Source organism: Pleuronectes platessa, chromosome 1, assembly GCF_947347685.1.
Source record: "Pleuronectes platessa chromosome 1, fPlePla1.1, whole genome shotgun sequence".
NCBI lineage: Eukaryota > Metazoa > Chordata > Actinopteri > Pleuronectiformes > Pleuronectidae > Pleuronectes > Pleuronectes platessa.
The window spans coordinates 19565980-19593910 of record NC_070626.1 but is presented as its reverse complement, the minus strand read 5'-3'; the positions used below and the strand labels follow the sequence as shown (position 1 = coordinate 19593910).

At 42.7% G+C, this 27931-nt stretch overlaps 1 protein-coding gene across 1 annotated transcript; it reads left to right on the top strand.

Moving 5' to 3' along the window:
• The first annotated feature begins 185 nt into the window (after positions 1 to 185).
• cgnl1 (cingulin-like 1) lies at positions 186 to 27931 on the top strand. The gene is made up of 19 exons (XM_053426529.1): positions 186 to 380; positions 3024 to 4713; positions 4882 to 4976; positions 6659 to 6764; positions 7262 to 7363; positions 8571 to 8707; positions 9908 to 10046; positions 10447 to 10659; positions 18114 to 18320; positions 18442 to 18546; positions 18643 to 18795; positions 19400 to 19570; positions 22150 to 22311; positions 22515 to 22604; positions 25407 to 25490; positions 25713 to 25837; positions 26089 to 26197; positions 26306 to 26469; positions 26556 to 27931. Exons 2-19 carry the CDS (start codon positions 3076 to 3078, stop codon positions 26704 to 26706), a joined length of 3951 nt encoding a protein of 1316 aa, XP_053282504.1. The 5' UTR covers positions 186 to 380; positions 3024 to 3075; the 3' UTR covers positions 26707 to 27931.

Sequence of the window (27931 nt, the reverse complement as noted above, 5' to 3'; positions counted from 1 at the left end):
CTTTATGGCAGTTCAATAGAGCCATATACATGCTCCAGACAGGAGTTAGTACATATATATGAGTTAAGCTATATAAAAGTAATGTTTATTGTGTGAAGTGTCTCTGATCTAGGACCCACCGACTGGTTTGGGGTTTGTTTGGGTGGGCGGGATGGTTTGGTGCGCTTGATTCAGGAGGCGGAGCGGCCCGGTCGGTCGGACGTCCTTCGGAAACAGCCATTCTGAGAGTGTCCCAGAAAACAAGAGAGCAGCGGATAAGTTGGACAACTGTGCCGAGGCCGCTGCGCACAACTGTTCGTCTGTTCCTCTCTTAACCAAAACACTTTCAAACAAACCTGTGAAATCTTACGAGAAGAGAAGCGGAGGGACAAACGACGCCGGTGAGTAAACTAGCACACAGTGTTGATTGTAGATGCTCCGTCTGTCGCGTAACTCCACAGAAGCTCCACTCTGAACGTGTGAATGTGACACACGAGCCGTGAGAAGAGGTGAAGTGAGCGCACTGAGTTTTACACTGACTCCGGGGTTCTGTCCACCTGTTGCTCACAAACTGCGTCAACTCGAACTGCGCCGATTCTCCACTTTGCTTCACCTGCTGCTGTTTTAGTGCACTTTTCCCCCGGTGCCATGTTTGTAGTTTTTTGTTGTTATATTCAACACATCAGCGGTGGTGATTTTTTTAACGCGAGCACTCTTGCTGCTGCTGCTGCTGCTGCTGCTGCGCGCTCACGTCGGCTCCACATCAGTGAACTCTTGCGTAACTTTACGATATTTTCCCACAGAGTAAATCCTGCAGAGCGACTGACCTCCTGTCAGTTCTCACCTTCTCCCGCCCTGTCCTCAGCTGATCTGCCCTGCTCGTGGAGTCATGTGAGCAGCTCCACACTCAATGTCAGGACTGACGAGCGGATGCAACCTCTGCTTTGTTCATTATCTGCCTCGACACCTTAACCTGTGCTGCAGCACTGACCTTTCCGGAGGCAGTGAAGGCCACACGGCCTCTGGAGACAGTGGGGGGGGGGGGGGGGGGGTAACTCACTGAGCGTTTCCTCCATTTGCAGTTGAAAACCAATTCAAAACAATGGCAGGGAAATGGTTGCACCTTGTGCTGGAGTCCCTGTGAGTCATATGCACAAGAAACTATGAGGATGGAAGAGTCTGCTGTGCCACCTGAAGCTTGAACCGGTCCCTGACAACACCCGTACACCCTTGTTTGTTATGAGAACACCGTGCTATGACTAAATCACAAGATCTACTACACGTCGTCTTAGTTTTTACTTCAAGCTCTTTCACTTCAGGGTTTTTCCCTCAGCAGGAAGTTGCTTTGCAAAAAAGTGTCGGCCAAATGATTAAGTTTAATTGAAGCGCCAGGACCAACCCCAAGCAGGGGTAGGATCATGTTGTCCTAGGTGTTTCTTACATTTATCCAATAATAGGTTTTAGGCTCTATGGTGTTTCATACGAGGCAGCCGATCCGACCTGAGACAAAGATGACCTCTGTCACTAAAGATAATCCACTTTAATGAAATAACATGTCCACCCCCCGTTGGGAAACAACAGAGGTGCTATTTCATACAGCAAATTCCAGATGTTAAAACAAATCTGTCTGTTTCGCCATCATGCACAGACTAAATCGATTATGATACAGAGAACATGATCTGAGGATCTCAGTGGCTTTCTACCTTGGTGGCAAATCCTGTAATGTTCTGTATTGATAAACTTATTAATAAATTCCAGAAAGGCGATTTAGAAGTGGATACAATAGGGTTCAAAAGTCTGAGGTTGCTTTCCTGTTCACGCAGATCACACATTGATGAAATATCAATACAATCACGAGAGGGATGTCTGTTGAATGCCTTATAAATCATTATTCTTCTAAACGTCAACAAATGATGGAGCAAAGCATTCTGTAACACTTCAAATCTATTCTGCTTGATTTGCAATTGGCATCTTTACCCACAATGCAACCAGAGGCAAAGAGTGTGACGTGGTCTGTGTCAGCTGACAGATCTTCTCCACAGCCGTCCATAGGTCTGGGTTTACCTTTTTCCATCTTTATGCCCTACATCCTGCTTTTACCTTTGTTGTCAGGGTTATCAGTGTCCTTCCTCCTGGCCCATCTCAGTGCGTCTTTGTATTGTAACACCAGGTAGAATGGGACTTTATCAGCAAGGCAAACAGGAACCTGTGAGAAGCCCATTGTCTGGTGGAACACATGTTGGCTGCTGATGGCTTTGTCTTCAACCACTTCCCAGATATAAATTTGTCTCATGAACATTTAACAGCTCGGCTTGATATTAACAGTTTTATATTTATTACCAGGTGCGTTCTCACACTGCGACGGAAAATCTGTCAACTCCAACAACCCTGACTGCCCTATAAATTATTACGATACAGAGTTGAGTCTAATAGGTTTTGTTGATCTTTTTCCCATGTGTGTGTAGAGACTACAAGTGCAAGGATCAGCTACACTGCGTATTCACACATACACAGCACATCCACTCTAAACCTCAGACTCTCCAACATTGACAGACCTCTCACATTTTCTCTCAGGCCTGACTCAGTGCTTTCTATCTGTTGATACCTTTGTCTTTAACCTGTTTAAGCCACATTCTCTGTCACGCACAGTAAACAGTCATTTTCTTGTACCATACCTGTTAGTCACTTACCTGTGAGGCCTTTCTAAACAGTGTTTGTCATTAAAATGAATGTGGCTCAAGCTGAGTCATATTTTTTTCTGCGATGTTATGGCCTCTGATTTGTTTCAGGCAACACAGGGAGCTTATTGTCCCGTTTGGCCAGAGCAGATTAAATGAGAGGTTAGACAACAAAGATCTCCCTGGAGACAAATCAGAGCATTAAGAATGCAAAACAAAAAAAGAAAAAATGAAATTTGATGACATAATTAAATGCAGCAAGGGGTTTAATGTTTCATTATAGGCTGATTGTGGAGCCGTCAATCAATTGTTGATTTTACTCAATTATGCAGTGTCTCATTTCTGACTGTCAATCTTTGCTTCCAGAGGTGGGCCACCTGATCCAGGGAGAGGGATTTATTTTCCTCCTGTCTTCCTGATGGAGTCGTACAGAGTGACTGGCATTCCCGACAATGGAACGCAGCGGTCCCGCTCCTCCAGGCCCCAAAGTAATGGAGCTGGGAAATACGGTCTCAGCATCCGAGTCCAGGGTATAGACGGACACCCCTATGTAGTCCTCAACAACCAGGAAAAGGGTCCTCAACCCTATATCGACCCGAACAGTAATGGGTACATTGACGCAGAGGGCTCTTTTATTGAGAACTACCAGGAGTATGATTTCAAAGGAGGCAAGGAGGCTGGATCCGACAGCCCCTTCATTGAGTACAGGTCTCAGAAGATGATGCATAATGCTGATACTCAAAATGGTGTCTCTGATTCACAAGGAAAGAAATCCTCCGCCCTTCTGAACTTCCAGAAGCACCCTGAGCTCCTGCAGCCTTATGATCCAGATAGGAACTCCCTCAACATTGAAGGTATCCACAGCCTGACTTCAAAGCCTGTGGTTGAGACTGGGAAGGAACCCCGCAGTCTCTCCTCTAAATCCATTGAACCTGCTCCGTCCAACACCAGGTCATCGAGCATGGATCGTAATAAAGCTCCTGCTTCGCAAGAGAAAAGACAACCAGCATCCCAGAGTCTGAGTGAGAGAGCGCCTCCAAAGCCAAGAGCACAGCCTCAGTCTGTGCCTCTGGACCAGCCTCAGACCAAGCCACAATCACAAGCAGCTCAGCCCCAGTCAAGATCTCGTGTCCCCAACGTGAATCCACCTCAGTCCAAGCCGGCCCCCAAAACTCAGCACCAGTCTGTGCTTCCAGCCCAGCCTCACCCCTCCGCTCTGTCAAGTCCCACGAGTGATGGTGGACAGAGCAAGACCTCATGCAGATCTCCCAGTTCCATGAGCAGCACCAACTCCAGCCTGGAGCGGGCCCGCCGTGAGCCTGATGTCCTTCCTCTACGCAGGACGGACTCCAGTGGCCCAGTTCTCCAGTCCTCTTCCCGTTCCCGTCACTCCTCCTCATCCTCCAGCTCTAAGGCTCTGGTGGATGAACAGATGGAGGCTCTGTATGCAGACAGCATCAACCGCCATGAGAACCGACGCTACATCCCCTTCCTCCCTGGATCAGGCAGAGACATCGACACAGGCTCCATCCCTGCCGTTGATGAACTCATTGAGAAGTTTGATGGCAAAGACGGCAGCCACCACCACAGGGGCAGGGCGGGGCGCCGGAACAGGATCAATCCAGAGGACCGCAAACGCTCCCGCAGTGTTGATAGTGCCTTTGGCCCGCGTGCAGGCTCAAGCTACATGGACGAGTTTAGCCGCAGTCCAGGCACATCAGTGGAGCACGTCCTGAGGCCTTCGCAGCTCCGGCTGCAGAAAACGGCGGGCAGTCAGGACTCCTGGACCACGACTGTAGATGGTAAGGTCGACTCCAGGGCTTCATCTCACGTCACCAGCGCGCCCGGCTCACCACAGAGCACCACCACTAAAGGTCTGGGCTACATCCAGGGCTACAAAAAGCCACAGACCCGCTCCTCTTCATTACCATTCAACAGTAAAGAGAGTGAGGACAGTGCCTCTTCAGCTAGAAAGATGTTGACGACATCAGCGTCAGCGTCGCTATCCAGACCTTCTGCTACCAGTGCAGACAAGAAACCCAGTGCAGATGTTCAGGTATGAGGCCATTGATTGCTGTCTTTCTTTTACCTCCTCAGATCCCCTAACCCTGAACCTCCTCAGTCCAACACATCTTTGTATGTTAACTCCTTTTAATGAAGACGTGTGAGAGGCGAACCCTCCTTTTGCTTTGTTAAGATCTCTTTCATTTCCTCTCATATCCAGGCGACACCTGATCTTCTGAAAGGTCAACAAGAGCTGTCACAACAAACACATGAAGAAACAGCCAAACAAATTCTGTTCAGTTACCTTAAGGATGGGTGAGTTATTTTAGCTTTTCTGATCTTAGGCTCTAAATTTACTCATACTTGATTTGTGTTTTGAAAATGTTTTGGATGTTAGTTGAATCATGAACTGAGCATTTTGTTCCAGCTGAAGCATTTAATCATCATGTTGCACCATACGCCCATGCGTCATGAAGGTAGAGCTGGTTGCGTGGGGGAGCACATATATGTGGTTTTTATCAGAGCTCAACTGTTTGTGATAAAAGTGAAGGAATGTGCTCCTCTGAATTCCCCCCCCCTCCTCGCATCTAGGGCTGTGAGGGATCCAGCTGTCTGGAGTATGTTTTCTTACCCAATCCCACTTTCTCTCTCTGCTGTCTTTTTAGCTGCAGTGTGAGCATTCTGTTTGTTTCTGTAATCAGACGCTAACTGTCTGTAAGGCATTTAAAAAGGGTTAAAAGGTCAAAGAAGAGGCCATATAAGAAGATCTGTGCATACTGTACACCTTTTATTTAAGTTATCAAGTCAAACAATTCTTTTTGGATAAGTAGGTTGAATTCAAACGCTATTTAAGTCATATTCTGCATTAGTTGCACATGATTATAAAGTGAGAGACAGTTTGAAGGTTTCCACAGTTTTTGCATTTGCTACAGGCTTGGGGTAAAGTATAGAAGAACAGGAAACTCCTTGGGTGTGTCTGGCCACAGGTCAGGAGTCACAGGACAAAGGAAAGGAAGCACAGATGGAAGTGCAGGGGCTGAAACAGACCTACATTCCCAAGGCCCAGAAGACATTTCGCCACCAGGGGTTATAAAGATTTAATGGAAATCATCTGTATGAGGAGATGGGAGTTTTTGTGGGGGTTGGTTTGGCTTTTTGTGTCAGCCTTGTAATTTATTGAAGTAATATCTAACTTCTGGCATATGAAAGGGCTGAAATTCCAGTTGTGTTGAATCTGATTCTTCACTTAAACCAAAGGATTAAATGTTGTTTTTTTTCTCTGTGGGTGGAGAACATCATCTATTGTTTCAAACATCTGTTGATAAACTCAGAAATGCCTGCTGTTCACCAGCAAAGACAAAAAAAAAATTGATGTGTAGGGAAGTTTTTACTGACTAGAACAACTGTTATTTGTTACTTTTTTAAGAATAAGAAAAACAGTGTTTCCATTTGAGAGAATAGGCCTGAAGTAATGTATGGGTGTGGCCAGTATGAGACCAAGTGCTGTGAATCCAGGCTTCTTTAGAAAACATCAAAAGGTCTGTTAATAATAAAGTGTTTGTTCCAGCAATTTAATGATAATTTGAAACAAACTCCTTCTTGCGTTTCAGTGTTTATTTAACATCAGGAGTGAACAATATGATTATGTCTAATTTGAAATGACTTGAAATTGTTATGTTTCTTAAGCACAGTTGCTCCATCATTATTATCTGGTTCCTAATCAGCCAGGTGATGGAATGTGACTCTTCAACAATTGTTAACAGCGTGTACATTTGATTGTTCCACTCTCGTGCCTCCTACTTTATTAGACGGGTATCATGAGGTGGTTTGTGCTGTGAGGTTACACTTCAAAGCAGCTCCAGCCTTCATGACCCAACAGTCTGGTGTTTATTCTTGACCCCCAACCACTGTGAGAGGGCTGCTTTCAACCTAAAGTAAACAGTGTGCATTAATGTGTGTGTGTGTGTGTGTGTGTGTGTGTGTGTGTGTCTCTGTAGAAGCAGCGATAACGATGAAACGACAAAGAGAAAGGTCAACCTGGTCTTTGAGAAGATACAGACGTTGAAGTCTCGGGCCACTACGAGTGCACCAGGCGACAACAAAGTGAGAAATTGTCCACTACATATCAGAGGGGATCTTTGCATATATTTATATTCAAATCATAGACTTTGGGATTGTTAAATTACACCTTCATGATTTTACAATAACTGGGTGGGAGATGTTTTGGCCTCTTAAAATGTTGACTGGTTGAATGTTTTAATATCGAACAGGTAGATAAATGCAACAAATATATTAGAAATGTCAAAGTAAACATTGAATGCTATCCTAACATCCGGGTTTGCTTTAAAGCCCTGAAGACATTTGTTGTTTCAGATCCATTTTATGAGAACCTGTAAAACTGTGCATATTATCTCAGCCTCCAAGCGTTTGGCAGTGGGGCTGTGTACTTTGAATATCAGAATATCACATCACTATTTAGCTTTTTAATATTTACCTTTTACTTAAATCGCTGAGTGCCAGGGTCGAAATAATCTGTATTTTTATTCCTAATCAACAAAGAAGAAATAACCAGTTCTTAAATCTCTGTGATCTTCTCTCAGTCGCTGGACGTCTCGGCACAGGCCAAAGCTCTGCAGGAACAAAACGCTGAACTGGAGAAACAAATGGTCCAAGTCAAGAGACAACTTGAGGATCAAACCACGGTAACAGCCGTCTGACTCTGCCTCCTAACTCCAGCTTGTTTATGTTGGCCTGTCAGTTTATTACTGAACTTGTTGTTTGAGCAGCATATCCTCTAATCGTGGTTGGAAAAGAGGTTTAAGGGATTACTGTGCAACTTGTTGAATTTAGAGAGACATTTTGGGACTATTGGTTGGAGTTATGATTGGCTAAGCTTAACACAAAGGCACATTTTCATCAACTGAAAAAGAAAGCGAATGGGCGATGGTTTTATTTGTTTTTGATTTCCATACTGAGTGCTAGGATAAAGGCAGAGGAAAACCTCCAGTAATAATAAGTCCTCAGGTTATGCTACTTATTGATCTAGAAGAAATGATGCCAACCCAGTGCAGAGCTCGCTCAAGCCCTGGAGCTGAAGTGAATCTAGAATCTACTGGAATGAATGCCTGTTCACTCTGGCTTTGCTTATTTTCACTTTTCCTCTTCATTGCCTTATTTGCCCTTCCTGCTTTGGTTGGGACATGACAGATCCACTTTCTTTGTGCTGTAAATCAAACCTTTATTTTTCCCAGAGATATTGTATCCAGTGCCAGACAGATTTCCAAACCAAAGCTAGGCTTACAGTGGGCCAATCTAAATGCCAGTGGTGTCTTTCTTCTCTAACAATGATATTGTGCAATCCACTTTCACGTCAGAATGATTATATAAACAAAAAAATTCTATTGCAACTTCAAATACAGTAAACACAAATTTCAAAACACTGTTGTTTGTGCTGCATCAAAAGTAAGTTAAAGTGTCTGGAATCCATTTGACTTGGGGATGAAACCATTTTCAATTGTCAATTATTATAACATGCACATTTTATAAACTGCACTTTCATAGAGATGAAAGTTTCTTTTTATGATGCAATTACTTATGCTGATATTGTCATGATTCTATTTACATTTGCTCATCACTCTATTTGTCTTTATGATTTTCTGTTTTATTTAGCTATCGGCTTAAGACTTGGCTTTCACTGATCATCTTACTTTTGTTACTGTGTACTTTCTTTTAATCACTTTACCATATTTTATATATTTATATATAAGTCTAGTTAATTTTATCCTGTCCTGTCATTTGTAATATTTAAAACAAATTTTGCTAAGTAAAATGTATTTAATCTTCATTGAGGTGGTCTGATCCATTCAGTCCAAATGCCAAAAAGTAATTTATTTAATATTTCACCATCAGAAGAGTCAGGGGGACAGGAGGACAGCAGCACGGTTGAAGGATCTGCAACAGGAACTGGAGTGGAGCTTAGAGGAGTGCAAGCGTCTGAAGGCAAAACTGACCAAAGCTGAGACTGAGCTGCAGAACACAGTCGAAGAGTAAGTGAAAACCACACTGGAGAGAGGCCGGGCAGTAATGAGCAGCATAGATGCATCCCTAGATTAGCTATATTTGGCATTTCCAGAATGTTTTGCTGACTTTTTGAATTATCAGTAAAATAATAAAATAAATCTAGCTTGAAGAAGGTTGGTGGATTGGAGGCAGAACATCTGAGTTCAGCTCTCTTTAGTGACATCTCTATCCTGGTTGTTTTGTTTGTATGCAGCCTCAATGAACACATCTGGTGATGTTTGTGTTGGGAAACTTGGGAGGGATCGGGCTCTTGTTGCTTTACTATTGATTCCAACTGATTTGTAGAGGATCGTCCACAGAAGGAATAACATGAATCCCTTTTAGTTTACAGTCTCCTGTGAAACTCCTTGTTTGGAGATGAAATGAAGAACCTGCTGCTACTGTTAACATCAACATGTCATATAATAATAATAATTAGCTTAGGGTGTTATTCATTAGCTGCTGATTTAGACCTTATTTTCCACACGTTATCTCACTGATCAGTGTAGGACGTCTTGTTTAATTATACAGACCTTTGTGTCTTCTCTGGTTTGTAAGGTTTATCTTTGACCCTTCTCATTAATATGAGTTAGGTGATTCATTTACTATTCAAAGTGTCAACTCTAACACGTAGCTCAGTTTCCACCCCCTTTATGTATATCATGCACCGGTTGTTCGGTTAGTGTTGATCTCTTGAATCCAGGATCAAAGGTTTGAGGAAACATTCAACTCTAATTTTCTCACTATTATTGAGAGCTTTTTTGTATTTTATTGGACACTAGATATTGAAAAAGGCAGAAGGAGGACACAGGGCTAGAACCAGATTTATATTTAACAAGGGACAGTTGTATTGCATGAGCTGTAGCCATTCAGCTGCTGGTCGCTCCCCTCTATAGATCGTCCTCTTCAGTAAACATCACCGTGTGGTGAGTTGTTTGAGGTGCTGCACATCACTTATCACCTTCTCCCCTGGTGTTGTCGTGTAGAGGCATTTTACACATTATTGGTTTGCCCTGGGTCAGGTGTTCATGTTAACCTCGGCAGTATGTATGCCTCGCTTTCAGACCCAGTGCAGGTGTTCCCATATGTATGTGGGAATTGAGGTGCAGGTGTGTGGGTGTGTAGGTGCAGATGTAAAGTATGTAGGGTTCCTGCCCTGTGATGTGACGTGTTCTGTGGTGTGCCAGACTGTTCCAGGTGAAGATGGAGAGGGAGCAGTACCAGACGGAGATCAGAGACCTGCAGGACCAGCTGTCGGAGATGCATGATGAGCTCGACTCGGCCAAGAAGTCAGCTGACGATGGAGAGAAAGACATGATGATGGCGGTAATGCTCAGTGTTCATTGTTCTGTCACATTGAAGAAACACAAATCATCATGTTCTCATGTCAGTTTAGTGCTTTTACAAAGTACGTTTGCAGAAAACCTTTGTGAAAAACCGAAACAATTCTATGGAGAAGGCTGTTTCAAACGATTTCTTTCTGGAGACACTACGGAATAAACCGTCTTATTGAACAAACAAGGAAGGGACTACAATATTGAAACATATCTAAAAAATGATTTAACTGATATTGATTATTTCCAAATAGTTACATTCTCTCTTGTCTTAAATTGTAATACTGCATTTTTTATCTTTAATAACAGTCATACTTGGCTGATCAACTCTGGTCTGATTCTGCAGATTCAGCCGTAATGAAAAGACACCAAACCGCCCTTGTTTTCCACAGGACATGATGCAGCTGAAGGTGGACGTGCAGGAAGTTCTCCTGGCCAAGGAGGAGCAGGAGGAAGTGCTGAGGAGGCGAGAGAGGGAGCTGACAGCGCTGAAAGGAGCCCTGAAGGAGGAAGTTGCTGCTCATGATCAGGAGATAGACAAGATGAGGGACCAGTATGAGAAGGAAATGAGCAAGCTGCAGACGTCTTTGGAGGAGGCCAAGCAGGTAATCAGCCTCCTCCCCTTGTCTCTCTACCTCCCCTCTTCCTCATTTCCTTCGCTCTCCGGCCCTCCCCCATTCCCGGAACACACCCAGTCACATAGGAGTGTTGAGATAAGCATCTCATCATGGGGAGCTATAACTGTTTCTGTTTGTGTTTGCATATCTGTCATGCACGTTGTGCTGTAGGTGCATTAGAGAGCACCAGAACTGCTGTTCTTCTGTGGAATGGATTCTCACAAAGATAAGGACAGGGAGCCAAAAGCCAAAAGATCAGTGTGAAAGAAATTCCAAATTATTACTTGAATTTCCGGTATTATAAAACCAGCAATTAATAATATTATCATTCAACAACATAATGTCCCAGACCTGTAATTAGGTAATTAACATGTTGTACGTATCATCAGTGAGCCCATGATTTGATTTAGCTGGTTTGCTCAAAGACTGATGACAAATAACAACGATGATAAAATAGCACACAAAGTTCTCTAAACACTGACTGGATAGAATCCACTGCTCTAGAGTGTTAGACGTTTGTCAAATGAATGGAAATTAAACTCTACTCGAGTTCACACACTTAAGCTGCATAAATATAACAAACAGTGAAATGTAGCTAGTCATCATTTTTCTTTCAAACCGGTCAAATGTGGACATGGTGTCCTCTCTCAGCTTGTTGCTCTATGGGGGAACATTGTTCATGAAGTTTGATAATAACATTTAGAGACATTTATCTGTACTTTCCTGATAAGGTCACTGTAGCTCAATGAAAGGCCCTGACAGACTTGGAAACACCCAGTTCTGTTTTCACATCTGCAAAAAAGACATCCCTGAAAAGCTGCACATGAAAATTGAGATATTAGGAGAACAGTACCAGTGATGAACTAGCCATTGATTTAAAGTAAATAAATATAAATATTGTTTTTAGAAAAAGCAGTGAGGCTCTATGAGCTAATGTTTTGGAAACTGTGGGAGGTTAGTTAAGATAAGTCGAGCAGCGGTGCATGGCAGGACACGGCACACTGAAAGGACTGAGGACACAATGTTTTGTCGGTCAGTGTGTGACTCACGTGTGTCCTGTTTGTCCCAAAGAGTGGAAGTCGTCCTTGTTCTCGGCTTCCTGTCGACTCATTGGGGGTCCACATGCAGCAGGTCTCTGCAGCAAGAGTCTATTAGAACATTTCCCTTTGTTAAACAGATGAACTGCTCCCCCAAGGGAGTATGTCATCAGGGGTTTACCCTCCGTGGTTTGTAAACACTTGGGGAGATGAAGTCTTTGTTTGTTTCTCTTTTAAGATATAAAAGACTTCTCAAGCACTGGAGCCTTTTCTTCTTTGTCCTTGAGTTGATGTTCTGTCCTCGGGTAAGACTTTGTGAGACTTTTTGTAGATTAAAAGACTGAGCATATCAGTTATTATGAAAAACATCAACTCAATGTAATCTCTACAGACACCGTTTGTGCTTTATGTATTTATATATGCTGATTGTGTTGGGACAGTGTGCAAACTGATGATAAGATCTTATAAATCTGCATTTAAAAGACACTCAGGTTATCTAATTTTGAAGGAGATAAGCATGATTTTGTTATGTAAGTAACAAACACCATGTAATTCAAGATATTATGCATTATCGTTCTCTGTCTAATGAAAATACACTGTGTGATGGACACAGATACCAAAACAAACCATGCAGAGTAATGAGATAAGTTCAACCATGGAACTTAAATCTTTTTTGAAATCCAACGTTGACAGTCTGAGCTACCGGTTCTCAGAAGGTCTCACATACGTTTCCACTTTGTGTCAGGGTGAAAAATTAGAGCCAGAGTGAACTGTACATCTTTTCATTATTTTTGCCCCATCTCCAACCAAAGTGTTGCTTCTGGTCTTTGTGTGGCCCTGACATTTTGCGCTGACCAGAGCAGCCCATGCGGAGAAGAATGCTGGAAACTGGAGCACTAAATTGCTCTGTATACTAGTTAATTGCAGTGGCAAGCCATCACTAATCTAATGAGCTGCCATTTTCGAGTTGCGTCGTGTCCCCTCTTCTTTTTGTGCCCTGAAAGAGCGGGGGTAATTGTGGACCTCAGTCGACGATGAATGATGAGTTTGTTTCGCACAATAATAGCAGTGGGGGTTGCTGAATAAGTGGGTCAGTATGTTGTAGAATAGGGGATGCGTGGCCAACCCAGTTGAAAGGAGTAGGGGGCCTGTTTTGTGTCTTAAATTGAAAGCTGCATTGTGTTTTTCACTCAACTGAAATAATTGGAATTTTATTAAGATAAAAAAAATCTCTAGTCATTCTTTCTATCGAAGATATTACTTTGTTTATTCGAACAACTATTACCAACTGAGACCTCAGCACTTTTGGAAGTAGATTTCATCTTTTGTTCACTGTCAGCATGTGCTACTATGCAAAAAATGCTGAAAGATGAGGTGTGGTGAGTCGTGAGAGGGGTTTGTTTCAGGAATGTCGGGGTCAAAGTGGAGAATGTGCTCCCTGGAGACCTCCTTCTCCCCTCCGCTCCAGCTCTGTTACACTGTACCCGCTCTGACCTGCGGGAGAGACTCCAATCTTTTTCGTTTTTTGCCTCTTCATGGTGCTGCAGTTTGCATCTCCATCTCTGCAGCGTTCCAGATTCTCAGTGTTTGAGGCTTTAATTGGTCTCGGCCGTGCACCCCCTCACCCGACTGTAAAGACAGAGCTTTGTGCTTATCTCCCTGTTTCCAGCTCTGGTTGTGTTTCACCTACTGCCTCAGTGTGCAACACGGCCACATTGTTATCACGCTCTCATCTGTAACCTCAATCCCAACGCTGTATTTTTTCATTAGCTTACTCCACAGTATCCACACAAGACTCTGCAGTGATCTCCCACTCGCCCGTTCAGTTTCTGGCCCGTGCCGTTCTCATCCATATCTCAGCCTGCCTCTCAACTAATCTCTGCCGGCGTGTGAACTGAAGTCTCACTGTCTGATCATCAAACTTACAGTACGTAGCCGGAGAAGAGTTCCCCCTCGGGCTTGTTTTGAAAGTAAGGACTCCTGCGTGAGTCTGTGTGTTTGATGATAGCGCTCTATTTCCCAGCATAGCTTTGGGAGCTGATTTAGCAGGTGGCTGGAGAAGCGTGGATGGAAACGGAGGGCAGCGAGCGTGGAAGGAAATGATGGAGAGCGTTTCTGGATCTTGACAGAGACGGCAAGGAAACAGTTATCTATCCTTGCAGAAATACTGCTTCTTCAAATGGCTTTAATGATAACTTTATAGACTGATGACATCAAACAGGGAAAAGCATGAAGTGAATATGCCGCAGTTGCGAAAGTGGCTGCACCAGATCGGGGTCAGGTGTGTGTGAGATGTTTCTGTTTGTTTCTCCTTCATTTCGCTGCCTCTGAGAGCTGAAGTGGTGAAAGCCTACTCTGCCGAAACCTCTGTCAGGAGTCAGGTTGAACACGCGCCCCTGTTGAGATGAAAAAGAACATCTGAGGCTTCTAAAGGTTGTCAGGGTGTAGTTGTTCATTTTTCACATCGTTCACATTGTTCTTATTTGTTGTTTTACAATGTTCTGTCGGATCAAGATGAAAATGAATCTGAATGTTTTTTCCAAAATATTGACTTACTTAATTGTAAATGTGTACAGCGTGGGTTAAGAGCTCTGTTTGTGCTGCGAGTCTTCAAGCTGTTGTGTGGGATGTGGATCTTGGGCGGTTCCTTCTCGCCCAGGTTTATACAAACCTTGTCTTCTTTGGCCTTTGGCCTGGAAAACTTGAACATGGATTTTTTCTGTCCTCTTTGTTTTTCTGCTAAGACTTTGCTTGAGTTAGATTTAGTTGGTTCTGATCCATGATTCAGTTTTATGTTGTAACAATTAAGGATTTTGCTGAATATTTTCCCCAAAAAATCTAGAAACCCTAAAGTAGTAAATATACACATATATTCAATGTCTGCAGTTACTGATCATGATGATTGAAGCCATAGTTGAGATGCATGTGGGGTCAACAGCTAAATTCCAAAGAGTAAAATTTGGTTCTTTGTGAAGGATTTAGGATTTTTCACACAAACGTTCTTAAATGTGATTTGTATGATTATTTTTTAATTAACTTCAAAGAATCTCAGTACAGTTTTTTATCACTGATCTGTCTGTGATTTCCTGTTATACACCCTGGAGAACATGCAGCTTAGATTTGCACTGAGTTTTAAAAGCAGGTTTTTGTTTCCATTCTTCTGAGGACAAGACAAGATTTGATTCCTTTCACCAAAGAAATGCCAAAGCTTCTCAGCCGTCACCTTTTCATTCCAACCTCAGTCTTTCCTTTCAGACCATGACAGGCCCTCTGTTCCAGTTAACCTCAGGTCCAGGCACAGCTTTTAATGAGTGAAGCTGTTGTATGTGTAACTCATACTTTGTGCTGGCAACCACAATCAAGGCATCTACACTGCCAACGTAGGTCTTTCTTTAATTTGATGCTGGAAGTTACCTGTACTTTGAACAGCCATGGTCAGTTTTATTTCACTAACTCATTTTTGGTTATAGATAAACCTTTTCCAGAGCCAAAAGCATTTTTTCTAAGTAGTCAATAACCGACTGTCTAATGACATAAAAAACACAATTACAACTCTCAACTTGATGTTTTTGAATCCAGTATACCTGATATAGGGATGAGTCCTATATTCCTATATTGATATATATATATATATGATGGATATAACTGCGAGCCAAGATTTCACCACAGCACACGACCACGGGACACATGCTCCACTTTCATGCCTCGCTTCAAAGACCCAAAGTTAGTTAATGTGCAACTTTAGACAAACAGTGTGAACACACAGAAAGACCCAAGTCAAACTTTGAGTTAAGGCAAAGGAAACAGAAATATACAAGTGGTGTGATATTACCACATATTCTTCATTGGTTGTGTACTTGTAGAGTGACGTCTGCTTGAGTTGTTAGTCTCTTTGTTAAATCACTGTGTTTAAAGAACTGATGACGAATTCTAATAAATAGACGAATGAACAAACTATTGTCTAATAGCTGATGAAGTGATTTGTTTTGTTAGTGCTAATCCATAGGTGATTGTTTGGTCAACTTTAAGAAGGACTTAACTCTTAAAATGAATTTTCACTCTTTTTGTAGTTAATAATCCATTTGTGAAGATTTACATGAAACTGAAACACTAGTGTAAACTTAGTTAGCTAATGTGTGGTTCTAATGGTCTTCATGCACAGGATTGTAAATTACGTGTAAAAGAGGCTGAAGTCACTGGATTCTTCGCACGTCCTTTTTTTTTTTAACGCAGCAGTGTCTCCCTCTCTGTGGTGGAGGTGTTTTTAACTCATATGACCCAGTGTGGGAAGTGGGACAGGCAGAGAAGTGTGAAGGCTGAACTTTATGTGTATGTTGCTAAAATGGAGCACTGGCACAATGCAGACACACACTATCTAAGCTTTATTATTGTAGTGAAAGCTGTGTTTAGCCCCACGTCCCACCCAACCCCCTTTACCAACCCAACCACGTATAATCAAACCATACGATGACATCTTCTTACACTTTTGTCTGTTTGTTTATTCTTCAGCATAGTTTTCACAAGAGTACTGAAGCAATGTGCACCAAACATGGAGGGATGAGGCCTTAACCAGGGAACATTTTTTGGTGCAGTTCCATAAACAGATTTAGCAATCATCAGAATTTCAAAACAAATGAGGAATCTGCTGTAACACAAAATAACTCAAGCCACACGGTGTTCTGTTACCAAACTAGATATGCCTCAATTCAGAAAACTGCAAATGTGGGTTTCATTTGCAAACTGTTAACACTGTTCGCATTTTGGCTTTTAGTTTGTCAAATTGCCATTCCATGTTTTGTTCTTATTGTTTTGTTCTTATTGTTTATGTGAAAGCCATCCTTATTCTCTCTGGCTACAGATCAGCTTTATTATGCTGCCCTTGTTAATGACATCCCCAGTACCTATGACGTCTGTGGTATCTTTCCTCTGTAACTATGGCAGATTACTGTAGAAGAACAAGTACGTCAAACTTGGCACCGACACTCTAGTCCAGACGTCATCAGCATTAGTTGTTTTGGTAAAAACATAGACGTCATGTCTACGTAACTACCATCACTTTGCATTTGACAATGTCGTTGTGTGTTGCGTTGAATTTATACTTGAGCATTTGAGATACACACACACACACACCGGTCCAAATGAAATATCAAACTCTCCAAATGTGGTTTGGATCTGATTTGCAAAAAATATGTTTCATATGTTGTTTTTTTAACTTTCTAGACTTTGTCAAATCAATCTGGAGATAATCTGGATAGGCCAAAGCCTGGTTTTGAGTTGCTAGTGTGAACAAGTGTAAATCACCCAGAGAGACAGAGATGAGGCAGCTCTGTGGTGACAGGGAAAACAGGTCTGACTGGCCTGCCAGCACTGAAACAGGGAGGCCCCGGTTACCCTTCTGCACAGGAGGTGTAAGGATGCAGTGTTGTTTTTAGCCAATCTGACAATGTAAGACAGGTTTACTGTCAATCTGTGTATGTGTGGGTGGGCGAATCAATGCGTTGCACGCCGGATGTGGTTTGACTCATTGGATCACAAACGAGTCATCTGGTCATGTCTGAATACTTCAAATAAACATTGAGCGTTTAAGTTTTTCAGCTTTTTCAGTTGTGTAACATTGTAAAGCTGGGACTGATGACTCCAACAGAGACGTACGATGACAAAGATGTCTTCTCTGCTCCTCTGCTTGACAGCAGCTTCCTGTCCCCTGTCCAAAACAGGAAATTGACAAACCAGTTTCCTAACATTCCACCTCCATGCTCCAAACAAACTTTTGCAAGATGGTTGTCAACCAAGGTCGCGGTTCACGGGACGGATGTAACTCTCCGCCGAAACCTGTTATCTGTCGTGAAGACTGAGTCACCTGGTTGTTGTCAGGTTTCTTTTCGCCTTCCCTCGCAGACTTATACTTCCGTCTCTCCAACCTCAATTTCAGACAAAGCCGACACTTCATTCATAAATTTGGGCACAGGGATATCTCTGATCACTCTGCATTAACTCTGTCTCTGCCAAACATGCAGACTAACACTTTAAAACCTGTTGAATTGGTCACAAACTGTCTAAAAAATGATTTTCCCAGCAAAATATCACAATAGTGACACAGGAGATGAGCAGGTCTGCCTTGCTTGTCTGCTGACTTAGCCTCATCAGAGGCTAAACCAAGCTCTGATTTAGTTAGTTTAGCCATTACTTGGTCAGTTATGAAATGTTGGAGAATTACAGAGGGAGACTTTATTCTGTGTCTCCACAGAATGAAAAGCTCAGTGAGAAAGCTACAACAGCTTTTTGTTGCCTGAGACATTTGAGAGAGTCTCAAATGTTCCATCATGCATCGCTCCACTTTATGTCGAGTGTCACAGACTCCTGCTTCCTTTGTACTGAAGCCTTGTGCCTCGCTCTGATCTGCAGAGCAGCGCAGCAGTGGTCCGTGAGAAGGCTGAAGTGGAGGCAGCCAAGGGTGCAGTGGAGGGCCAGGCAGGGCGGCTGACCCAGGAGTCCGAACGGCTGCGCAGGCGAGCACAGGAGCTGGAAAACGAGGTGGCCAAACTCAACCGCATCATCGATGAATCCAAGCTACATGAGAGCAGGCTGGGAGACAGAGCCAGCAGGCTGGAGGTGAGGGGTCAAGATGAATGGAGAGGGAGTCAGTAACTCAGAACGGCTGGTTCAGTTGTACACTGTCACATGTTATTTTGAATGAAATTTTTAATTATATCTAACCTTGTCCATTTAACAGAGAGAGAAAAAGCAATTTGAAGAGTCACTGGCAGAAATTAAGGAGCAAGAAGAGGAGATGTCGCGTGCCAACCGGGCACTGACCCTGCGGCTGGAGGATGTTCAGGTGAGATGAGCAGCACGAAACTACACTGCATATAGAGGAATGTGTGTTAATGCCATGAGCATGGTTTCACACCTTCAATACTGTGCTCTGCTGCAGAGGAACCTGACAAAACTGAGCGGCGAACACAAGGAGTTGGAGGAGCGGTTACAAGAGGAGAAGACTCAGAAGGAGCAGTTCAAGAACATGAAGAACAACATAGAGGATGAGAGGAGGCTGCTGGACCGAACAGTGGACAAACTTCAGAAGGAGGTGAGTGCTCTTCAACCTGTAACCACCAGTCACCTCATGAGTGGCCGTCTTGACTTGGTGAGTTTTATTACAAATACTTTTAACCCGACGGAGGACATGGTGTCACTCAGGAAGACCAACGACAAACCAATGATACTGTTTGACCTCATAGGTTCTGCATTAGGGTTGAAATAGACAGTTTTCATCTATAAGCATTCAATTATTTAACTTTTGTTATTAAGACCAGGGTGTGCTAAAGGTGGCAGCACGTTGGTGCAGTGATAAGCACTGTTGCACCACAGCAAGGTTTGAATCCCGGTTTGGCTGGGGTCTCTCTGTGTGGAGTTGGCCTGTTCTCCCTGGGTTTCCTCCAGGTGCTCCGGCCTCCTCCCACAGTCAGGACATGCACACTGGGGTTAGGTTGATTGGAAACTTTATAATTGAAATCAATTCAATGTGGTAATGAGTTTTGCTATGAAAATCCTAAACTTACTCTTGAGCCACTTCAGTGTCATTGCAGCTCTCTTCCTCTCTCACAATTCTCTCTCTCTCTCTCTCTCTCTCTCTCTCTCTCTCTCTCTCTCTCTCTCTCTCTCTCTCTCTCTCTCTCTCTGTCCGCCTGTAGATGAATGATATTGTGGATGCGTCCCAGTCGTCCACTCGGGAGCTGCAGGAGCAGATTGATATTTATAAAGAGAAGAACCGCCGGGAGCTGACGGAGCTGCAGAGGCTGCTGAAGGAGCGAGGGCAGGAGCTGGACAAGTACCTGTTGGTGACCAAAGCCCTGCAGGAAGAGGTAACAGTGGGTTTACACCAGCCTCCTCTAACGTTGTGGGCACTCACAGCAGAAACACACATTTGAATGCTGACACTGCTGTCTTGGTGAGAGTGGTCAATTCAAGGCCATCATTAGTCAGGCCAACTGAGCCCTCCCATGCAGAGCAGCAGATGACGAGCCATTGTTCCTACTCAACCAGTTTATCTCCTCCCACGCACATCATCCCCTGCTTTCAGAGAGCGGTGTCATCACTTTGGTATTTTCTGCTCCCCGCCGTCCTCTCCAACCCAAAACATGGTATTAAAATGAAGTCGGTGAGCCGAGTCAGGGCTCAGAAAGATCTCTGGTCTTTATTGAAATGAATGTTTATGTTTTGTGGTAGAATTCAAATGGAAATGTGCCGAATCCCTTTGTGAGGACGTCACGTCATAATTGTGAAACCACTCTGTCTGAGTCAATTTATTCCTATCAGTACTTTGGAATTTGAAGAATGTTTTGGTTGAAAAGGGGACTTGATGAATGTTGATAATATAGGTCAGAAAGGGGGTGGCTCAGATTACTCTTAATCATTTATCAGCATTAATTTAAGGCAGTAATATTAAAACAATGGTATTTGAGACTTTATTTAGGATGGCCACACAGACACAGTTTTGTGGTTATCCTAAATAAAGTCTCAAATACCATTTGTTTTTATTTGATTAAATTTCATTACAAAGTGCTGTCTATTATCTAAGCAGGCTACCAAAACATTTCTCTTAAAAAAACAAAAAGGTTACGGAACAAGGAAGTTGCTTTAAAAATAATTCAAACATAATAAAGACCTGTAAGACTGTATTTGAAACCTAGTACATAACATTTTAATGTTTTAAAACTTATTTAAGGCCTTAAAATTCAGATTATTAAATATTAGACCCAGCAGAAACCCTGAAGATTTGACATGAACATTTTAAGATATAATTGATCATGACTTGGTGGCTGTTTTTAGTTATTTCTGTTTTCCAGTGGTGCAGAGCAAATATCACTCTTGGATACGTTTTTAATGAATTCAAATGTCCTGTTTTAGACAGGAAGAGAAACTAAAACAGATGGTTGTTCCTGTCTTGTGTTCTAGTCGCCTGTTCATAAGGCAGCAATGTGGCATTAAATGAGGAGAATTTGACTGTAAATGTAATGTAGGTCGATGTTAACAATGAAGATGTCAATACATTTAAAAAAGACATTTTCAAGTCTTTTGTGAGATTTAAAAAAAGCATCAATCAGGCCTTTAAGGATACACACAATGCCCCTTCCCTCTACACTTGATAACACAAAGGTCTGTTTATAATGAGAGCTTAACTGGGCACATTTTTAACAAAGACTTTTTTTGATTTTAACACTTTTCCTCACATTTCCTTCTCCGGGAGGAACTAACTTCTGGAACCTGTTGTCATAAGCTACTAAATCCATCACGCATAATGAGCTGCCACTCTATTTCACAGTTATTACAGCTGGAGACATGTCATGTGGTAGTAAAGTGTATATGTCAGGATGAGGTCAGTATCCTCCAGGTTCTTCCTTTTTTCCTCTCTATGTCCAAGCTAATGTATTTTGGTGCAGCTGCTGCTCAGGAAGGGGAGGATGTCATTGTTGTGATATCATTGTTGTGAAAGCTGTGCTGGCTCCATTCACATCCTCCTCCACCGCCTCTGCCGAGAAACTGATTGCTCTGGATTTGGCCTAGTGAGTCCACTTTTCCAGTTTCTCTGAAATGCCCAGTAGATCTCCACCCATGTGAACTTGGGATTCCTTCAGTAAAATAACAAGTGTAGGCTGAACACATTCTTCTTCTTTTTTTACTTTATTAAACCAAGTAGATGTTGAGATCAGGACAAGAAGGCAGAATAAAAGCAGCGATAAATAATTTTCATTCCCTGAACCTATTTCATTGAATGATCATCACATTAATTCACTTAAATTCTTACAAGCATAGATATCCAGGGCCCGAGGGAGACTGTGCCATTATCCCATTACACTTATTAATAAGTCCTTGCATGCTCTGCTTCAGCTCCGTTGCTTAAATTAGCTTTAACCCAAGTATTTACAAGATGAAATATGTAATAATTCCGAGCTAATGGGCAGATATTTGTTTGGGCGAGAAATTAGGCCAGATGATTAATTTTCATTGTATAAGCATGATGGAGTGGGGGCAGGTCTGTAGCTCTGGGGGCTCTGCTGCTGAGGTAAACAGTACAGTAGCTATGTTGGATTCATTAGTCACTCCGGAGAACCATGTAATCATTTAGCTAAGCAGCAGCTAAATTGTCAATCATCACTACATAATAAGACTTGATATGAAGTAGGCGTCATGTATAACAGTGACATGGAGGTTCAACATGAGTGCACAGTTTAATACATCCTAACTGCAGTGGTACTTAAAGAATGCTGCGGGTCCTTTAATGACACACTGAGGCCCAACGAGTTCTACTGATCTTCAGGGATCAAATGTGTCACAATTAGGAACAGTTATTATTATTTTTATAATTATTATTATCAATAAGAAATGACGAAAGCAAAGTTATTTTTTATGTTTTGAATAATGTGGATTTATTTTGTTTTAGCTGTCCCGCCGTGAGGAGGAAATCCGTCAGTGTGAGAGGGAACGAGATGAGGCTGAGCTCCGGGCGAAGACGCTGGAGAACCAGGTTCACGATCTGGAGGCGAAAACCGAGACCAACGCTCACGCTAAAGACGACAAGACGCGACACATCAAAATCTTGGAGGTAAAATCATGATGCCAAGTAAAGCCACCGATACAGGGTTTGTCCTTAGCAGATATCGTAACTAATGTCAAATTGTGAAAAAATAAGCCTCTGATAATCATTTAGGATATATGAACTCACTAGAAGACATTAATGGTCAACGATTAAGCTACAGTTTTTTTTTAAGTATTTAAATGGCAACACTTACTTCATTCATTTTGCAGGAAAGGGTTTCTCAGCTGGAGTTGGACCTGGCTGAAGAGCATCAAAGTGGAGACCAGCTGATGAACAGGATCGACCGAGGAAGAGAACAGGTAACACACACAAACACACAAACACACACACACACACGCACACACACATTCTCATAATCAGTGTTCACCTGTGTCACGACCTGCTGTTCATATCCTAACATAGAAGTGTCTCTGTTCCATCTCAATCTGTGAATTATATCCAGACCTCCTGTTACTTTGTCTTCCATCTCTAACATCATAACTGCAACTGCTAATCTCTACATACGAGGAGCAAGTGACCTGTGCCGAACAAATTCAGGCGTCAAATACAGTCGTGCAAGAGCCAGTTCACATTATTCATACGCAGGTTGGTGTGTTGCATCAGTGCTTTGGTGCTTGAGAACACTCTGGAGTTTACGTTCTTTTTACACATAATATCCACACTCCCAGTTTATTTCTTTTCTGGGTGAAGTGGACGGTTATTGCTTTGTAAGATGATCTTGCATGATCGGTCAGGTTGGTGGCCTGCCAGCGTGGTCTCAGCTCCGTCTATCCAATCTTTGTCACGAAAGACTCTTCTTAATGCAGCGCCCGAGCCAAAATACCTGAGCTGCCAAATGTCTCAAGTTTTCAGGTTGGGGAGTTCACTTGGAAATTTGTCTCTGTAACTTCATCTCGAAAGCAAATCCACTTATTGGGCTTGAATTTTTTTTTTAATCCTTGCTCCACTTTTCCTTCCTGTGTGATAAAGCTGCTGACGGAGAAACTGTGAAGTAAGATTTTGATAAAGTACAGTGACCTGTAGGACTGTTGTTTGAATGCTTACTAATCAGCGGGAGGATGTTGATCCTGTAGTTTTTGAAATGTTTTGAATGTTATGCTAATGTTTTTATCCAGTAGTTAGTGTCATGGCAACTTTAAAGGCTCCATCACATGTGAAACTATGGTGTGATTCGTTTTGCTTACAGGTTCCTCTCGGTCTGGAACTGACACTGATTCAAAGGTTCTGACCAAATTCTAGTGACGGCCACAGAAGCTTGGTTTGGATGAGTGAAGTTTTTCTTTTTTCTTTTTTATCTCCCTAAATGGTTTCCGTCTTAAAAAATGTTTGGCCCAGAGAAGAAGAGTGGCTTTGTGACCAAGTGGCATTGGTTCAGCATGAGGCTGAGGTCGGTTGTCAAGGCAACGCTGGAGCTTTGTGCAGTCAGGATGGAGTAGGGTTGAGTGGTGCACACACGCACACACCAACACAGACACACACAGGCGCACACGTGGGTATGTGCCGGTGTGTGCGCTCTCTTGTCTGCGGGGAGGCGAGGTGGGGGTGGGGGTGGTGAATGGCGACGGGGTGGTGGGGGGGGTTGCGGCGGAGGCAGCAGGAAGAACACCTGCGTCTCTCCTGGCACCAGGTGCTCCTCTCCTGTCTAAATGAGAGTAATCTCCCCTCTCCTCTCCTGCCGTCTCTCACAAAGCAGATTAGTTTCGCTCTATGTTCCAGTCTGCTGATTCAGCTCCCTCAAGCACTGTGCTGGGTGCACCAGTTATAGGGGCCATCGTTCATCAGAGCAGCCCACTGTCACCCACTAATTGGCATAAAATATCACCAATTCCTAGCTCCTCTCACAAAGAAAGAAGCATCACCCACTGTATCGATCTGTTCTCATCCTCCCTCCTTTTGAGCTGGGATGTCACTGAGCAGTCAGGCCTCTCTGAGCTGATTTAACGTGTGGGGACGACACCTGCATTAAAGAAATGATTTGACGTTTTAGAAAATACACTTATAAGCATTCTTACTGAAAATGATATGAGATCTAATGTCTCATATCACGTAAAGGGTTAACTTAAGACAGGATTCAGGGGTAAGAAGGTAGCCTGGTAACAAACTCTGCCTATCAGCCTCTACAGCTTACAATACACACATAAGCACAACATGTCATTGAGCTTAAGTTTTTACACAAACAAGTTATGATGTGTTAATCTGTGAGTTTTAGAAATACTGGTAGGTGGATTTCATCAGCATGGGACAGAGCTGCTGGTAGTTACTTATTCACTCTTTGCACACCAGTGGTGTAGAAGGTACTCAAACCTAAAACTGAAGTAAAAGTACAAACAAATAGACCAAAAAGTACTCATGGGAAACTAAAATACCGTCTTAATTTGTTTCACTTAAAAGTAAGTAGGTACTTGCTTTAGAGAAAAATAACTTAAAAGTATTAACAGTAAAAGTACTTGCTGTTGCTGCAGGAGGCGGGGTCTAAGGCTTCCTGTCCACATTGGATCAGTGAACCAGTTAACCTTACGTTATTGATTACTCTTAGAAATATAAAAGGTTATGTGAACATGTAACGCAATGCATTGTAACATAATGGAGTAGAAAGTACAAATATTTGCTTATATATGTAGTGGAGTGAAAGTTAAAAGTATACCAGGAAAATAATCTACTTAAATAAAGTACCAATACTTAAAAAATTTACTTAAATACATCTTACCAATTTCCATACAGACGCCACGGATCTTGATGTTATCTGTTGGTAAGAAAGTGAACTTGAATTAAAAATTAACATTTCTTCACAGTTTGAAAGCCAACAGCCATTTAGTATACTACAGTCTTTGGTGACTCTTTCAACTCCAACCAGTTTTCACAGAGAGTTGAGGATCTCAACTAAAGGTGGAATGCATCTAAACAAGAAAATCCAGATCACCAATTAACTGCAGGTCTTTCCGCATTAAGTTTCGTGTTGTTTAGCGTTTTGACTCACTGCGAGCTACAGTGGTTCCTGTTGCGGGTGAGACTCAGACAGTGTCTGATAATAATTGTCATCCGAGTGTGTGTGTGGGTGTGTGGGGGCGTAGCAATGACAGTGTCTGGACTCGGCTTGACAGGTGGAGCAGATGAGGAATGAACTCCTGCAGGAGAGAGCTAGCAGACAGGACCTGGAGTGTGACAAGATGGCTCTGGAGAGACAGGTACACACTCTCCTGTCGGGAGGACAACAACTACACACAGTGTTTCTCTACAAACTCAGTTCAAAGCACACACTCCTTCAATTCATTCATGCATTTCACCATTTTCATTTTAATTGTATCCATCCTCACATCTTATTTTCTTATTTTTTTTACACACGGATATAATTGTGGTTTAAAAACACTTCAAACACTTCACAACTTGTGTCTCTCCGACCTCTCCAGAATAAAGACCTGAAGAGTCGAGTGGCTCATATGGAGAACTCCCAGAAGTCCAACAAAGAGGGCGTGGTAGCACAGCTGGAGGATCGCGTACAGGAGCTGGAGGAGAGACTGGAGGGAGAGGAAAGGTGAGAGGGAGACCACAACTGGGAGTAAAGATGAGGTGGTGGAGAAAGAGAGAGAGAGGTTTGATTGAAAAGTAGGTTCAGGTTTAGTTTGGAGATGACCTCGAGACGGGTTGGTTTTAAAAAGATCACAACTAGATGATTTATTTAAGTTCAGATCTGCTGGTAATGGAGCATTTCAGGGTCGTTTTTTAAGATCTCACTCATTTGTGTTTGTGTCAGTCTGTGTGGTAACGTGTCTGCGTGTGTTACAGGGAGCGTGCCAACCTGCAGCTGGTCAACCGGCGACTAGAGAGGAAGGTTAAAGAGATGATGATGAGTGTGGAAGAAGAGCATAACTCGATGCAAGATCAGAAAGACCAGGTATGTACACATTCACACTCCAACACCTTGAATTCAATAATAGGTCCAATATTTGTTTGCCGATCTTTAACCATTTTGTAATGTGTGCTCCATGTTTGCTTCTCGAAGCTGAATCTGCGTCTCAAGGCCCTGAAGAGGCAGATGGACGAGGCCGAGGAGGAGATCGACCGACTGGAGCACGGCAAGAAGAAGCTGCAGAGGGACCTGGACGAGCAGCAGGAGTCCAACGAGCAGCTCCAGAGTCAGCTCAAAGCTCTGAGGAGCGACATCAGGTAAAGCACACACAAAATACAGTCTTAGGATTTTTCTCACAGACCTTTTCAGTTTCATAGTTGTAATATTGTTCCCTGTCATCCAGGCGCAAGAGCAGCTCTGCTCCGCTGCTCAACGCTCTGGACGACGATGATGATGACGACACCAGCACCGACGGGGAGACTTACTTCAGCTCGTCGTCCGGGTACAAACGTTCCTCCAGTCAGGACAACATCCTGTCCACCTACACTTTGTAAACAAGCCCTGAGGGGGAGAACCAAGCTGCTTTATATGCATCGCTGTCGGGCCAAACATCTGGAGAACAGCTGGAACTGTAGATCACACTAGAAAATCTGCCTGAATATTCCGAGACTTTCCAGCTAAGTGAGATGATTTGAAACATTGTTTGCTAAATTCTCCTGGTATCAGATCTGCGCACAGTCTCCACGTCCATACATTCACTCAGTATTATTTGAGCGGCTCTGAGTCTCGGTGTGTTATTCTGTCCAGTAGAAATGAAATGTACATACTGATTCATTTGATAATTTTACATTCAGTCAGTGGCTTTCCCTTTTGTTAATTAATTGGAAGGACACACGCTTGTCAGTGATTATTTTAGCCTTAGTAGACTTGAACGCGCTCCCTGTAATGCACTGTAATACAACAAGATCACTTCTGCCTTTATGAACAATATGAAGATATTAACATTTACTTTTTTATGCCTTTCAACTATTTTGAATTTACACACAGTATCTGAATATACATTTTTGTATCATTTTTGCTTAGATAAAATATATTTAGCTTTTTTAATGAATGAAGAGCAAATCCAAAAATATGAAGTGAGGACCAGGATGTTTGTTTTTATTTATTCATGGTTGAAAACAGCTCTGTGAGGTTTTTTAGGGAGAGAAAATTGAGGGACTTTGTACACATGCATTTTTATACAGTTGTATATGATTGATATAATACTGGAGCTCCATTCAGTTGTTATCAACAGAAATGATTTGTAATCTACCACACAGGCCACTCCTGATATCAGTCACACAACAGGATTGTTTATACATCTACTGGAAAAGTCTGCTTCATGTGGCTGACTTCACTTTTTTTTTTATGATGGAATTAACAGTTACAACACTGAACAAAGCTGCAAACATCTCAACCATTTCATCCCTGATGGCCTTTTTTATACTGGACACACATTTTAATGTAACTTGTATCTCTGGTGATTCCTGTCCTGGATGGATGGAGTTTTAATACTCGTAAGTCTTTAACCTCTGGTGTATGTTTGAGCTGTGCCACTCTGTACATATCCCAAGACCTTACGCAATGTGGACCTCCTCACATTTATTCTTTTCAACAGACTGAGGGAATGTTCTTCAGATGAGATAAACTGACAATCGATGTTTTGCTCCGATGTGATGATTTGCACTCTCTGTTCTCGATTCAGACGTCACGTCTGATGCCTGCGGGGGGGGGGGGGGG